At 38.6% G+C, this 16,326-nt stretch overlaps 1 protein-coding gene across 4 annotated transcripts in view; it reads right to left on the bottom strand.

Annotated features, from left to right (window-relative positions):
* The window catches only part of HYDIN (HYDIN axonemal central pair apparatus protein), a 338,461-nt gene that overhangs the window by 226,943 nt on the left and 95,192 nt on the right, over positions 1–16,326 (bottom strand). For all 4 annotated transcript variants that reach the window (XM_070500558.1, XM_044761259.2, XM_070500554.1 and 1 more), the window contains exon 10: positions 13,381–13,480. In XM_070500558.1, coding sequence (XP_070356659.1) covers positions 13,381–13,480 — 100 coding nt within the window. The remainder of the gene's footprint in view (positions 1–13,380; positions 13,481–16,326) is intronic.

Below are 16,326 nucleotides of genomic sequence, written 5' to 3'. Positions count from 1 at the left end.
GGAAATAGTAAGCTCTAAGGACAGATTTGTTACTAGAAGAACAAAATTTTTCAATGTTTTTTAAAAATAGGGCAGTTTCTCATCTACAATTGCAGTGTCCTGGTTTCACATATAAGAAGCAGAGAGATGCACTATAGAACCCCTATAACAGCCCTGAAATCTCTCAATGCAGTGGATTACACTGCACTAAATACCAGAAAATGTGACCATGGGCTTTCAAAAACCTGCCGTCTAAGATATCTGAGATATCGTACATGTCCAGTATCGAGCTCCATTCCTTTACAGTAAGACAAGAAAAAGGGGGGAAAAAGGATAAATGGGAAGAACAAACTGCCATCATTCTCATATTTTGGATCTGTCTACCTGGAAAATCCTAAAGAACATATAAATATTTTTTTTAAATTAATAAGATAGAGTAAGATTGATGGTTACCAAATCAATACACAAAAGTTAACTGCATTTCTATACACAACAGTCAGAAAAATTTTCAAGACATTATTTATAATAACAACAAAAATATAAAGTACCTAGAAATAAATCTAATAAAATATACTTAAGGCCTTCAAGGAGCAAATTGTAAAACTTTATTGAAAGATAGTACCAAGGATCTACACAAATGGAGAACTCGGTTATGTTCTTGAAAAGGAAGACTTGAGGTTGCAAAGTTGTCAATTTTTCTCCAACTGATCTATAGCTACAATTTCAGTGCTTTAATAAACAAAATGCCAGCAGGTAGAATTTGGTGGAATTTGATGAGTTGATTATAAAATTTAAATGTAAAATCCAAGAGCCAATAATAACCAAGACATTCCTAAAGAAGAATAAATTGGGGGGACTTGCCCTTTCACAAACTAAAATCTATTGTAAAGCATTGTAATTAAGATAACGTGGTATCAGGGCAGAAAGTGCAAAGTGACTAAGGAAATACAATACAGAACTCAGAATAAATGCACACATATATGTAAATTTGATTCATGACAGAGCAGGCGTTGAATATCAGTAAGGAAAGATAGACTACACATAGTATAAAGAGCTAAAACAACTGGGCATCTACATGGGATCTGTGGTAGGCTGAACATTGGTTTGCTCACATGCTAATTCCTGGAACCTGTAAATATTACCTCATATGGCAAAAGGGTGAATATTACCTTGTATGGCAAAAGATGTGATTTACTTAAGAATTTTGAGATGGGGAGATTACCCTGGATTATCTTGATTGCTGTAGCTTAAAAGTTGTCTTGTAATCAGTTAGTAGTAGCCTTCCAATTTTATTCCTCTTTTTGAAGGCTGTTTTGGCTCTTCTAGGGTCTCTGTATTTCCATATGAATTTTAGAATGATCTTGTCAATTTCTACAAAGAAAGCAGCTAGGATTTTGATTTTGATTGCATTGAATCTATAGATAAATTTGGGCGAGAGATGACATCTTAATGATATTGATTTAACCACCTATTAACAAGGTATAGTTCTCCATTTATTTAGGTCTTTAATTTCTCTCAGTAATGCTTCATAGTTTTCAGTGCACAGGTCTTATACATCCTCTGTCAAATTTATCTCTAAGTATTTCTTAATGCTATTGTAAGCGATATTGCTTTTTAAAATTTCAATTTCCCATTGTTCATTGTATAGAAATACAATTGATTTCTCTCTATATAGATCTTGTATCCTGCAACCTTACTAAACACATACTTTTTAGTCCTCATTTAAAATAGATATTCTCCCGGGGCCTGCCCCATGGCCGGGTTGTTAAGTTTGTGCATTCTGCTTTGGCAGCCCTGGGTTCGCTGGTTTGGATCCTGGGCATGGACCTACACACCACTCATCAAGCCATGCTGTGGTGGCACCCCACACAGAAGAACTAGAATGACCTATAACTAGGATACACAACTATGTACTAGGGCTTTAGGGAGCAAAAAAAAAGGTAGAAGATTGGTAACAGATGTTAGCTCAGGGCCAATCTAAAGAAAAAAATAAACAGATAAAATAAAATAGATATTCTCTAGGACCATCTCCACAGATACTGATTCAATAAAACATAGATGAAACCCAGGAATCTACATTTTTAATGAGCAGCCAGAGTGATTCTGTGCAGATTCTCTGAGGACATTACCTCTAGAAATAAATGAACATATGAACCTATGAACAGAACTATGCTAACTTCTGACAATATGGCAGAGGAAGCTGACTCAGTCCATCCTTCCACTTCAAATACAAAAAAAAAGCTTATTAAAAATAAGACAAATATATATTTTTAATACTTATCCAAGATCAAAAGAAAGAAAGAAAGTAAAATACTAGATGCTAGAAATAAAAAGGGGATTTGGAGATTTGTAAAGTACATACAGGCCTTATGGTCTAGTGGCTCAATTTTTAAAACTCTCCCCAAAACAGGACATATGGCTTTGTTCCTATCTTGGAATGAAGAATTGAATTTAGATACTTGCATAAATCCAGGACCTTGGATAGGATACCTCTTTCTAAAAACAGAACTAGAAACATTCTACCTATTGGTCTAGGGAAGCAGTGATGAAGTTTGTCCTCTACCTAGCACTCTGAATAGGGGAAAGAGCTCCTATGAGAAATAAAAGTCCCATGTACAGGTATGGGATCCAGATTTACATTATATTATAGGTGAAAGAATCAGAAGCTGAGAAAACAAAAGTTGTAGGGTTCTTGACAGAAGAAATAAAAACATTGCTCTGAAGGAATACTTCTGTGATCCAGTGCTCATGCTGTCTTGGCTGCTCTAACAAAAATACCATAGACTGGGTGACTTAAACAACAAACATTTATTTCTCACAGTTCTGGAGCCTGAGAAGTCCAAGATCAAGGTACTGGCAGATTCAGTGTCTGGTGAGAACTCACTTCCTGATTCATAGATGCTGTCTTCTATCTCCTCACATAGAGGAAGGAGTGAGGGAGCTTTCTGGGGTCATTGTCATAAGGGCATTATTCTCATTCATGAGGGCTGGGCCCTCATGACCTAATCACCTGCAAAGGTCCCACCACCAAATACCATCCAACTGAGGGTTAGGTTTCAACATACGAATTTTAGGGGGCACAAACATTCAGTCCATAGCACATGCTAAATATGAGCTCACAATACAAACATTTCAAACCATTTGAAGACACAATCCAGTATGAAGAAAATCAGTGGTTAGCACAAACATGCAAATTAGTATCCCAAGAGTTTGAGATAATGGAAAACTCTTAAAGAAACTCTAAACATAGCATTCTTAAAATCTTTAAAGAGGTAAATGGAGAAATAGAAACCATAATGAGGAGAAAAAAATGAAAGGATTAAAACTATATAGAACTTCTAAAACTGAAAAGCCAAGTGGATGAAATTAAAAACTTAACAGATGAATATACCAAAGAGTGGACATAGCCAAAGAAAGAATTAGTCAACTGGAAGAAAGGCCTTAGAAAAATGCCCAGAATGTATCATAGAAAGACAAAGACATCTCAACAACAAGAAAAACAACAACCCAATTCAAAAATGGGCAAAGGTCTGAACAGAGATTTCTCCAAAGAATATATATGGATGGCCAACAGGCATATGAAAAGATGTTCAACATCATTAGCTATAGGGAAATGCAAATCAAAACTACGATGAGATATCACCTCACTCTGGTCAGAATGCCTATAATTAACTAGACAGGAAACAACAAGTGTTGGAGAGGATGTGGAGGGAAGGGAACCCTCATACACTGCCGGTGGGAGTGCAAACTGGTGCAGCCACTATGGAAAGCAGTATGGAGTATCCTCAGGAAATTAAGAATAAATCTACCATATGATCCAGCTATTCCACTGCTGGGTATTCATCCAAAGAACTTGAAAACACAAATGCATAAAGATACATGTACCCCTTTCTTCATTGCAGCATTATTCACAATAGCCAAGACTTGGAAGCAACCTAGGTGCCCATCAAAGGACGAATGGATAAAGAAGATGTGGTATGTATACATAGTGGACTACTACTCAGCCATAAGAAATGATGAAATCCAGCCATTTGTCACAACATGGATGGACCTTGAAGGTATTATGCTAAGTGAAATAAGTCAGAGGGAGAAAGTCAAATACCGTATGATCTCACTTATAAGTAGAAGATAAAAACAACGACAAACAAACACATGGCAATGGAGATTGGATTGGTGGTTACCATAGGGGAAGGATGGGGGGAGGGCAAAAGGGGTGATTAGACCCACATGTGAGGGGATGGACTATGATTAGTTTTTGGGTGGTGAACATGATGTAGTCTACACAGAATTCGAAATATATTACAATGTACATCTGAAAGCTATATAATGTTATAATCCAATATTACTGCAATAAAACAAACAAATAAATATTAAAAAAAGAAGACAAAGAAATAAAAAATGTAAAGGAGAAGTTAAAATCCATGGTGATTATATGGGAAAGATATATGTCTAAAAGAGTTTCCAGAAGGAAAAAATTGAGACAATGAGATGAAAACAATATTGAAGAAATAATTGGGGAGAATTTTCCAGAATTGATGAAAGGCTCTTAGATTGAAGAAGCATATCAAGTACCAAGTAAGAAAAATAAAGGTAAGTCCATCACAGTGAAACTGTAGAACATCAAAGCATAAAGTAATTCATAGTATCAATCTGATAGAAAAGACAGATCACCTAAAGAAATGACAATTAGACTTCAGTAGATTCCTCGTGTCAATAATTCATTCCATTGTCCATGCTATGAGGGAGCAAGCAGCCACAGGGAGAGTCCACGGATAGGGGTTCTGGCAAATAGAACCTGGTGAGGTCTCTGCCAACAGCCAGGATCAATTGCCAGACACGTAGGTGGATGTAAAATGCTATCAGCCTCCACCTTCAAGCCTCTTCAGCCGTCTCCATGTGGAGCAAAGAGGAACTATCCTTGCTGAAGCCTGACCAAATTGCAGATCAGTGAGCAAAATAAATGATTGCTACTTGTTTAAAGCCACTAAATTTAGGGTGCTTTGTTATGCAGCAAAAGATAAATGGAACAAAGTGGCTAAAACAAGTTAAGGTGTTTATTTTGCTCACATATCAAGGACACTGGGAAATGCGGATTTGGGGCAGGGGCGGGTTTAGAGGATTATGGTGTGGTGCTGCTGTTGCTTCTGCCGTCTGATTGGTAAGGATGAAAGGAAGAATGAATATTGATTTGATAGCTACTTTCTCTTCACCTTCCTGAACCATAAAATTGTATAGCTTTTTAATAAGTTTTACCGTATGGTAGGGCTAGTCCTCCTGCATTATTCTTGTTTTTCTGAATTTTCTAGGCAATCCTACTTCATTTCTTTCCTCCATAAGAACTTTGGAATCAACCCAATTAAAAAAAAAAAAACTTATTGATATTGTCACTGGGATCGCATTACATTTACAGGGAGAATTGACCTATTTATGATGTTGATCTTCCTGACATAAAACATGGGCATACCTTTCCATTTTCAAGTTTTCCTAAATCTGGGTATGTATACATAGATATTTGTACTTTCCTTTATGTTTGAAATATTTGCTAATTGAAAGTATCATTTAAAGTAAGCAAAATAATTGAGCAAAAAAATAATTTCTTGTTCATAGGACTAAGAAACCGTATGCTATTATGAGGTTGTGGTATGATGAGTATTGAGAAAGAAAACCTACAAATATGTAGAGTATTACTCACTTATTACTCTGAAAACTCAAAAATGTTTTTAACGATTGGCGTGATTTGGCTTTCTCTTTCCTAAATCTCCATTCTTTAGTTCAAATAGGTTAAAAATCAGAAGGTCTAAATTGTGTGAAAAATTCAGATGCTTCTCTTACGATGTGTAGAATGAAAATGGACAATGAGGTTCCATCTTAATTGGGTCTTTAAAGGAAACAGGTAGATCTCAAATCATTTCCACCATGCTGCTTTTCTGAATTTGGCTCTGAAGCACCCATTAACGACGTTAGCTAGCGATACATTTCACAGTTTAAATCAGAAAGTGTTGTTTCCTTTGAAGTTCCCATATGGTGATCCAAACCAAATATGTGTAGTTTCCCTTTGAGTTGTTTTAAAAAGGTAGTCTTCATGGTTAAATTAGGAATTTACACATTTCATTGGAAAGTGAAGACAGATGAAAGATCAGTTTCAGGACCTAGATGAAACCATCAGCAAGTCTTTATAAATATCTAACGTACAGATTTAACTACTTCTAAGAAAATCTGAACATTTTAAATGAAGGAAAAAATTCAGTTTCAGGTTGACTGGAAAGATTTAATGATGTTATATTTGCCATATTCAGATCTAAGCGGGTCACTCCCCTGCTTAGAGCCCTTCAGTGACTCCCCACTGCACTCAGGATGAGGTCCAAGGTTCTTAGTCTGGCAGTCAATGTCAGCCCTCCATTAACCACATCCTATCTATTACTCCAGCCTCCAGCTTCCTTTCCTGCCCCCGCCTCTCCTCTCCCAAGTCTCTCTGTCTCTCTCTGTCTCTGTCTCTCTGGCAGCGATACCCTAAGAACTTGCAATTCCTTGCCATTTCATGTTAATGTTATACATTTTTGCATAGTGTTTCTCTGTGTATTTTCACAAAGTGTTTCCCTGTCTGATATGCCCAGCCTCTCCTTTTTTTCTACTTAACTAACAAATACTTTGAGAGTCACTTTCTCTGGGGAACCTTCCTTAAAAACCCAATACTGAGCTGTGTGTCCTGTATCCTCTTCTATTATTCACTCATTCACTCTATAGCATTGTGACATAACTGTTGGATTATGTGTCAGTTTCCCCCATTCATTCTATGCTTTCCGAGGGCGGAAACTATGTTTTGTACATCTTCGTACTCATGGTGCTTAGAGATAAAAGCTTTCAAAAGAAAAAAAGGTTGCAGTAGGAGATGTGGGTTAAATTGCACGCATCCCAAGAGGCCTTCCTCAAGACCAATGATGCTGGCCTTCTCTGCTCCTTCCTGTCTCTGAACATACACTCACACGATGGAACACTGTACAATGATGAAAATGACGTACAACTAGAGCTACAAGCAACCACATGGATGAGACATACAGATTGCTTCCAATTATATACATTGCAAAAGCAGACAGCACTAAATTGTAATATACAGCCATACATACACAGGAGTAAAAGCTATAAATGAAAGCAAGGAAATAGTGATCATGAAGGACAGAATGGTGATTATCTCAGGGGCAGGTTGGGGTGAGGGGAGTGTGATTGGGAAGGGGCACACAGGGGGCTTCTTGGGGCTGGAAATATTCTATTATCGATCTTGGAGGCAATGTTTGCCTTATAATTATTTGTTATAATGTAGACGTATGTGTGTTAGCTCCTTATTGCTCCTATAACAAATTACCACAAACTTAGTGACTTAATGTACAAATTTAGTATCTCAAAAGTTAGAGAGGTCAGAAGTCTAAAATAGGTCTCACTGGGCTAAAATCAGATGTTGGCCAGGGTTTCTTTCTGGAAGCTCAGGGGGAAAATCCATTTTCTTGCCTTTTCTAGTTTCTAGATGCTGCCCAAATTCCTTGGTCCTTCCATTTTCAAAGCCAGAAATGGCGACTGAGTCTTTCTCATAGAGCATCACTCTGACACTGAGACTGACACTTCTGTTCCCTCTTTGACATTTAAGATCTGTTGTGATTACACTGAGCTGCTCACATAATCCAGGATAATCCCCCCACCTTAAGGTCAGCTCATTAGTACAGTCCTGCATCACTTAATGACAGGGATATGTTCTGAGAAAAGCCTCGTTAGGTGAGTTTGTTGTTGTGCAAATGTCACAGAGTGTACTTACACCAATTTGGTTGGTACAGCCTACATCTAGGCTGTATGGTACTAATCTTATGGGATCACCAACGTATATGTGGTCTCTTGTTGACCAAACTGTGAGTAAGCGGCACATGACGGTAATCTAAATTCCATCTTCTACCTTAGTTTCCCTTTGTCATGTAATGTAACATAACCACAGTAACATACTCACAGGGTCTGGGATTAGGACATGGACATCTTTGGGAGGCCATTGGTCTGCCTACTGCAGCATGTACTATGTACATTTCTGAATCTATATTCTATTTCTTAGTGACAAAAGGTTAAAAGTTAAATTGTGGTATGTAAATACAAAGGATTCCTATATGACCATGGAAAAGAATGACACTTTTTTTTATGGACACATTTATTTATTCTATCTGCCTAAGAAGTATTTCTCAGTGACCTAAAACCAGGAGGTTTTGCCAACCCTTTGAAGATAATAATAAGGAATCATCACCAGCCCTTGAAAAGACACATAGAATTGTATGGAATTTACAGGGAAGATAATATGGAATTACTATACAAACAAAGCCCTTCTCTGGCAATCCTATCTTTTAAAACATCACTAACAAAATAAAAAAAGAATGTCATGCAGATGGAAAATTATACTATTCAGTTTATCCAGGATGTGAGTTCTGTGGCAGAATTCAGAATTGCAAACGAAACAATAGATAAATACAACTAGTTATGCAATGTCGGGGAACCTCCTGGAGAGCAGCCAACCCCTGGGAACATGGCCAAGCACGAAGTCCCGGGGCACTGCAGATGGGAGGGAGACCAGCACCTGTGGCACGGGGGCCACTGGAGCACCGCCAGCCTGTGTCTGAACACTGATGTGCCAACATTTTCTCCAGACCCATTAAGAACTCTGGGGTAAGTGATGCTGCTCTGAAGTGTGGACATAGACTTATGACAATCCAGAAACTCCTAATCCATTTTGCATTCATTCTGGGCCATGTTGAGAATCCCACATTCATGGGCAAGGGAGAGATCACATCACACTCTGATTAATTCACTCACTCATTCATTCATTTGCTCATTCATTTAATCAACATTTATTGAGTGGCTTTATCTTCTTCGTGCTAACAGCATAAGACATATAGTATCATTCCAATATATAAATTTTTTAAAAAGGCAAACCATACTATTTTTCTTAGGGATGAATACCTAGGTGGTAAAATTATTTACGAAAGCAAGAAATTGACTATAATAAAATTCAAGGTGACAGTTATATCCAGGGAAGGGAAGGAAACCTCATCAGGAAGGGACACACACCTGGGGGAGTTGGAGGGCAGCACAATCTTGAGTCAGGCAGCCCATCCTTCTGCACTGTTTTTAGATGGCCTGACCCCTTTATGCACAGAGAAATGTGGCTGCATAACTATGGACTGCAAACACACTGGCATAGCAGAACAGTAGGATTTTTGCACTTGAAGAGATTTTAATGATTTTGCAATATTAGTACTCTCTCCCCAAGTTTAAAATAACCACTGCAGCCATATCCTGGGAGACCTACAAATAAAACAGTAGAGTACTAGCTCATAGCACTAGCTACCCTGAGAATTAAGTCCATTTTCTCATTCTTATACAGGTTTCCCCCACTATCCAAAAGTTCATTTACACCACTTCCCTGTTATGAAAGACTTACATTAGTACTTGTTTTTGCTAACTGAAAGAAATCCGAAGATTTTCACTTTTATGAAAAAAAAGCTGAAATAGCGTACAGCGTTTGTTTTACAGTGAGCGGTCATAGAGGCAGCTCGCACTCCACGCAGGGAGAGCAGAGCCGCCAAGCTCCCTCCCCGGGGCTACACTTGGCATCGAGCTGTCACAGCTTTGAACTGTGTCTGTGAACAACTGTGCTTTATCTAGATTTATTTTGGTAGCTTATTTTTTGGGTCTGGGAATGCACAAAAATTTTTCCCATGTAAATTAATGGTAATTGCTTCTTTATGCCATTTCAGCTAAGGAAAGGTTTCATAGGACACTCTACTTTGGAATAGCGGGGGAAATCTGTATAGGAATGGACAACCACAGACCACAGGCGTTAGAAGGAAACCTGTGAATGCATGATGCCTGCTACCCTGGAATCTTTTGACTAGGAAGTATCAGTATTTCTGTGGGCATCCTTATTTAATAGCTTTGAACAGCATTTAATGTCATTTGTTACTCATGTTGATGATTAAAATCTTGTTCTTTGACAACAGATGATCAATTCTATGGGCTAAACATTGGATTGTTAAGATTTCCAGAAGAATGAGGTGAAAAGAAATGGAGGAAAAAATATTTTTAAAAAATTAAATAAAGTATACAAAGTTGAAGTGACACAAAAGTAATCAGACTCGAATGGCCCATAGAAAGCTGAGAAAGATGAATTAGAAAAACTTACTCTAGGACAACAGCTTCACGACATGTTAGACTCCAAGTACAAAAGGAAAGCTCCAGAAAACATGGAGAGAGACATAATAGGCCACTTACAAAGGAATGAGAGGTGACCTTAGACTTCTGGATTTTTACAGTAAGTTGGCACGATATCTTCAAAGTTCTGAGGAGAAATTAGTTTGAACCTAGAATTCTATAGCCAGCTAAACTATCAAGTGGGTATGGAGGCAGAATAAGACATTTTAGGCATTCAAGGATCAAAGTTTCCCTTCTATATACCCTTTCTGAGAAACTTACTTGAGGAAAGTGTTTAAGTGAAAAGATCTAATGGATCACACATGAAAATTTTTTAAAAAATTCCTGGGTAACAAATGTGCAGGAGGTGACTGATCTGAATTAGAAAAAGAAGCTGGTGTACTCTGAGAAAAATGTCTTTGAGGAGAAGAGCATGAATTCTAACATTAGATAGGAGTGAAAAAATGAGGAATTAGAAACCACAGGGGGAAAAAATCCCCAAAAGCGGTACAAAAGACTCAAGTCAATTGCGAAGTAAGCTAGAACAAGGCAGAACTGTGAGAAACTAATGGGCAGTAAGGAAAGAGAATTTACTTGATATAGACCTAGGGGCATTCTTTGAGTGACTATAGGTCAGAATACTCAACTAGCAGAGGATAAAATGCAACCCAAGAATACAATTTGGCCCTTCAGCATATAAAATTTATGTAGACAAAACAGAACACTTGAATATGGTTATCAACCATAATAATATAAAAGTAGAACGACTCACAGAAGTTGAGAGGGAGAAATAAGGTGGAATGCTGGTGGGCAGGTGAGGGGTCCCAATATCCTTATATGTCAAGAGATATTGCACAGTTGATGGAACAAAAATTTTAATTTTATGTATGTTACTTAAGTCTTTAAATAAAATTCATAAAATAAAATAAATATATTAAAATAACTGGGTTGCCAGGGGCCGAGATAGAGGAAGGATTGCCTGCAAAAGGGCATGAGGGAACTTTATGGGGTGATGGAGAGACTCTATACTTGATTTTGGTGGTGATTACCAGACTATTTATGTTTGTCAAAGTTCGTATGACTGTATGCCAAAAAAGATGAATTTTGCTACATGTAAATTATAACTCAATAAGCCCAAGAAGGGGTAGAGGAAATATAATTGACTAAATACTCATTTTCCATATTGCAGACTCAAAAGTAATGTGTGAAATTGATAAATCAACAAATAGCAATATAAGCATAGAATTAGCAAGGGAAATTACCACCACAAGAAAGAGCTAAAAGTGCTTCTTCTTGGAAGCAGTACTGAAGAAAGAGACTACTATCTAGCTTTGTAATCTTACTATTTACATGTTTTACTTATTTATTGGCATCAGCATTTTAAAAAAAAATTCTGAGGGGCCAGCCCCGTGGCCGAGTGGTTAAGTTCACTCACTCTGCTTCAGCAGCCCAGAGTTCAGATCCTGGGCGCGGACATGGCACCGCTCATTAGGCCATGTTGAGGTGGCATCCCACGTGCCACAACCGGAAGGACCCACAACTGAAATATACAACTATGTACTGGGGGGATTTTGGGAGGGAAAAAAAAGCAGAAAAAAAAATTCTGAAATATTTTTAAAATACAGAAAAATTTCCAGAGTTGTACAAAGAACTTCTATACATCCTATATCCAATAATCTCCTTTATAGCAAATGATCCAATGCAGGCCCACCTGTTCCACCTAGATGTCATGTCTCTCTGGCTAGATTGATCTTCAGTCTGGAATAGTTCATCTTTTCTTGACTTTATGAAGTTGATATTTTTGAAGATTATAGGCTGGTCATTTTGTTTTGTTCTTCAGTTTGGGTTAGTCGGATGTTTCCTCATTATCAGACCCAAGTTAGGTATTTTCACTCTAATATCATTGAAGAGATGCTGTGTTCTCACTGCATCCCAGTGGTTAGTCCAAAAGGTGGATTTGCTCTATTACTGATGGTATTAACTAACATAACATCTACTAGGTTTCTTCAGTGTAAAGTTAATTTTCTTTTCTTTATAATTAATAAGTATTTTGAGGGAGGACATTTTGAAACTATGTAAAATCCTGTTCCACACCCCACTTTCACCCATTGGTTTTGAGATCCATTGATGCTTTTTACCAGAATTGATTATTACTGTGATTGCCAAATAGTAAATTTTGTTGAGTGGATTCATAGATTCCTATTTATTCAATGGATTATTATTTATTAGCATCATTATCTATTTTGACTCTCATCTGGTTCCAAGTTCAGTCAGTGAGAGTCTCTTTGCTGGCTTCTGTGTCATTTTGACATATCATCATTCTTCGAGCATTTCCTTACTGTCTAGAACAAGAAAGTGTTCCAGACTCATCTTGTTCTTTCTCTGCCTCAGTCCTGGAATCAGTCAATTCTCCAAGGTTCCTTTTAATGGAGGGTGAGAGTTATAAACCAAGCTTTGCGTGCTATGTATGCTCATTGCTAGTAGGGTCTCAAACTTCCAGGATATCTCAATGGACATAGCTAAGAAATATGCATATGTATGTACATACACATACACACATTTACATTTATATTTATTTCTATCTCTATGCATATCAACAACTGCGAGTTCATACTGATAAGTCCAATTCCATTCCATTACCAAAGGGCTCCCTTTGCCTCCCGTCTTTCCACATTTGTATCTCCCTCTTCCAAGAATGAAAAATACAGGCTCCTGTTATCCTCAATATGTTTACTTTTTTGCTTAATTCCTCTATACATATCTAATATGAAACCATCGGGTTGCCATCCTACTTGTATACCCTCCTTATATCTCTGGCCATTGCCAGGCTACCTTCCCATCCCACTTGGTACGCATTATTTTGATAAAACCTTAAAAATGAAAAAATTAAGTATCCAAATACTATACAAAGAACAAAAAATAACATTGTGAGAATTTGTCTCAAGTAATATTCTTACTGCTCTAAAAATCATGCCCCACCACCACACTACAATTGTAATGTCCCTCAGGGTTTGATCTATTCTAGAAAGAAGTGAGAAGTGCATAACTTGACTCCAATATTCCCTTGCTGATATGGTGCACTGCTGATAGCCCGAACACACACACACACGCACACACACTCAGGCGCCCCACTCTATGCTCTGGGCATGTGGTAACCTGAGTTTACTGCACATAGGAAGTCTTTACCTGAAATGTCACAGTAAACAGTCTGTTGGTAGAGTTGGGCTTGCAGAGGGTTAAAGTACACAGTGATCTCAGCTGATGAGTTGGGCCACACATCACCTTCCTGAAAAACATGAAAGAATAATTTAAAACCAACAGGATAAACAGATGGCACTGATTTTAAAGGTTGTTTTTATGCTATAACTCCAGGAAAATTCAAGGAAATATTTTTACAGCAAATAAAAGAAAGCGCTATTTTACCCAACAGGTAGTAAACTTACATTATTCGTTAAGAGGTGGTGCAAATTGGAAACAAGCTTCAAAGATAATTTCAGTGGGTTCATAAATATATAATTAGTTACTAAGGGAAACTAGGATTTTAGGGCATTTTTAAAATTTGCATATAAAATGAACATTCATCATACGCCACTGTGTGTCCAGCACTGGGCTTCAGAGATGAAGAAAGGTGTGGTCCAAGGCTGTTTGGAGCTCACATCTCGGTGGGATGATAAACACGTATACAAATGCTTTATAATATATGTGATAAGTGCTATGCCTATATAAATAGGGTCCAGACAGGCCACAGAGAAAGAAGTACTCAACTTCCTTGAAGGAGGAACCACATTCCTAACTTCTGGGGTGACAACATAGGAAATAGTCTTATTCTGTGAAAACATATCAATGGCCCAAGGTAGAACAATGGCCAGACCAAACCTTGGTTCTGATCCAGTGTGATATTTCTCACTTTAATTCAACCATTCAAAAGTCTAATAAGGAAACCAAGTTCTGAAATTGTAACGCAACATGCCACATATCAGAATCCCCTTCAGGTATGCTTTGAAAAATATTTTTGTACTAACCACATAACCTGCGGCCTCTTCATTAACTTCTCAGGGCTCTAAGAGGAGACGCTAACAGCACCTGCTTCAAAGGGTTTCCTAAGGTCTGATGAGAACACACAGGTCAAATGCTTTGCCCCTGGCTCAGTACATAGTAAGAGCTCAGTAGATAACTGTTTACTATGGTGATATTATTTTTATGTCACTTGGAAAGACTAAGATGAAAGCATTGGAAAAATTAGGGGGAAAAATTTGTGTTTTTCCTATGGTTTTTGTAAATAGGGCCAAGTAGGGCATAAGTGATAAACACATCCAAAAATCCATAAAGGGTCCCACCAGCTAAATAGAAAACTAAGGAAAGACAACTTGATAAACAGGCTCCAGTTTTAGATAGTCCCCAACGCATATTTTATTTCCAGTGGGGCTAGAAATGAACATAGTGCTGGGAAAAAAAGGGGCTCAGATAACAAAATGGTTTAAAATGCAGTCATCAAACAAGAGGGGGAAAAGAGAAAACTAGATCCAATTGGGGTTTATTGATGCAGGCGACAGTCTGATCAGTGTGCTTCTCAGGCAGCGTGCCCTGACTTCAGAATGATGAAGGGCTCGGAGCCTCCGAGAAGTAGCAGTCATGGCTGTGACTGGCATGTGGGTCCTGGGAGTGCTCACATCCCAGTTGAGCACACTAGAATGAAGGCTCCATGAGGGTGGGCATTGTTTTATCCCCAGCGCCTAAACCAGAGGCGGCCTACAGTCAGTGCTCCACATATTTATTGAATCAGTCGTATCCACTCAGTTGTCTGGTTAGATGCCTGTTTGTCTTTATAGCCTGTTTCTGCCATTTTCTCCTCAACTGGAGCCACAAAAGTCATATCATTTTAGAGCTAAAAGGGCCCTTTGAGATCACGTAGGGAATAGGGAAGTCCTAATCACTTTCACTTATTTAGGCATTTCACTGTGGTGCTTTTCCAAACCTTGAAACAAGTACCTGTTTCCTTCTGATACATGGCAAATACCTGGCCCCTTTTCATTTGTGGGGTTGTAGTGAAATGGAATGTTAGGAGCACTCATGGCTAGAATGGACCTACAGGCCAGGCAGAAGGGGTGGCTCATCCATTCACTGGTGTATCAGCGGGTAGCCCATCTCAGAATAGCTGAAGCCCTGAGCTTCTTCCTAACCCATGAGACATTTGTATCTCCCTGGTGGGTTTAGACTCTGGTGTAGAATGGACACAGCTGACCTGTTCCTATTCAAACTGACTGACCAAAGCAGCCATCTTGGATCCTGAGAAAACCCATGCTAGAAAGATCTCACCAGAATGGTAGGAAGTGGCCTGCAAAAGGATACACTGAAAATCAGATGAGTTCAGTACAAGTGGGCAAATTCAGGGATCTTTTGGTTTGGGGTGGGCCAGACTCCTTCCCAAAGCATTATCCGAGCAAGAGAATCCAAGGTCCATAGGCAGACAAGAAAGTAACACACTTAAGTTCTCTCCCAGAAGCGCTCTTGGACACCCATCATCAAAGAAGTCTGATTATCAGAACTGGTGAGTTGGAAATGGTGGGATGGACATGCTCCAGAGAGGCAAGCAGAATCTCCCCAGAGGAGAGCGTGTTGATGTCCAGATGTGACCATGAGAGGATCATGTGCCACAGAGGCTCCCTGAAGGCTGAGAAGCCCCTCTGCTTGGAGAGGGAACACCAGTGCAAGGGGATCTGAGTCACAGGGTTCAGACTGAGCGAACGGGACTGTGGGCTCAGTGCTTCCTTATCCTGGGCTGTAGTTGTTTTACTGTGCCTGTGACATCGGCTGGTAACTTGCAGCTTTTACTGAGCCCTGGGAGATAATTCAAGGACAAATCCTATTCGAAAGTCCTCTCCTGGGCCGGTAGCAGGTGACGTGCATTAAGAGGGCTGTGCGTGTCTGTGAAAACTGAAGTGTGGTCATTCGGTTTCCTCTCGCAGAGGGATGCTTTCAATATCAGGTCATCTGAAGGAGTTGGGAACATGTACAAGGACACTTTTATTTTTCAGTAGAGATTAAAAGTCAAAGAACGTCTATTTCTTTATAGCAAAAACTTAACACAGCACTTTCTAGCAAATCAGAGAGAACAAACCCTTGAAACAGGCA

Source organism: Equus asinus, chromosome 28 (genome assembly GCF_041296235.1).
Source record: "Equus asinus isolate D_3611 breed Donkey chromosome 28, EquAss-T2T_v2, whole genome shotgun sequence".
Lineage (NCBI taxonomy): Eukaryota > Metazoa > Chordata > Mammalia > Perissodactyla > Equidae > Equus > Equus asinus.
This window is presented reverse-complemented; position numbering and strand designations above follow the sequence as displayed.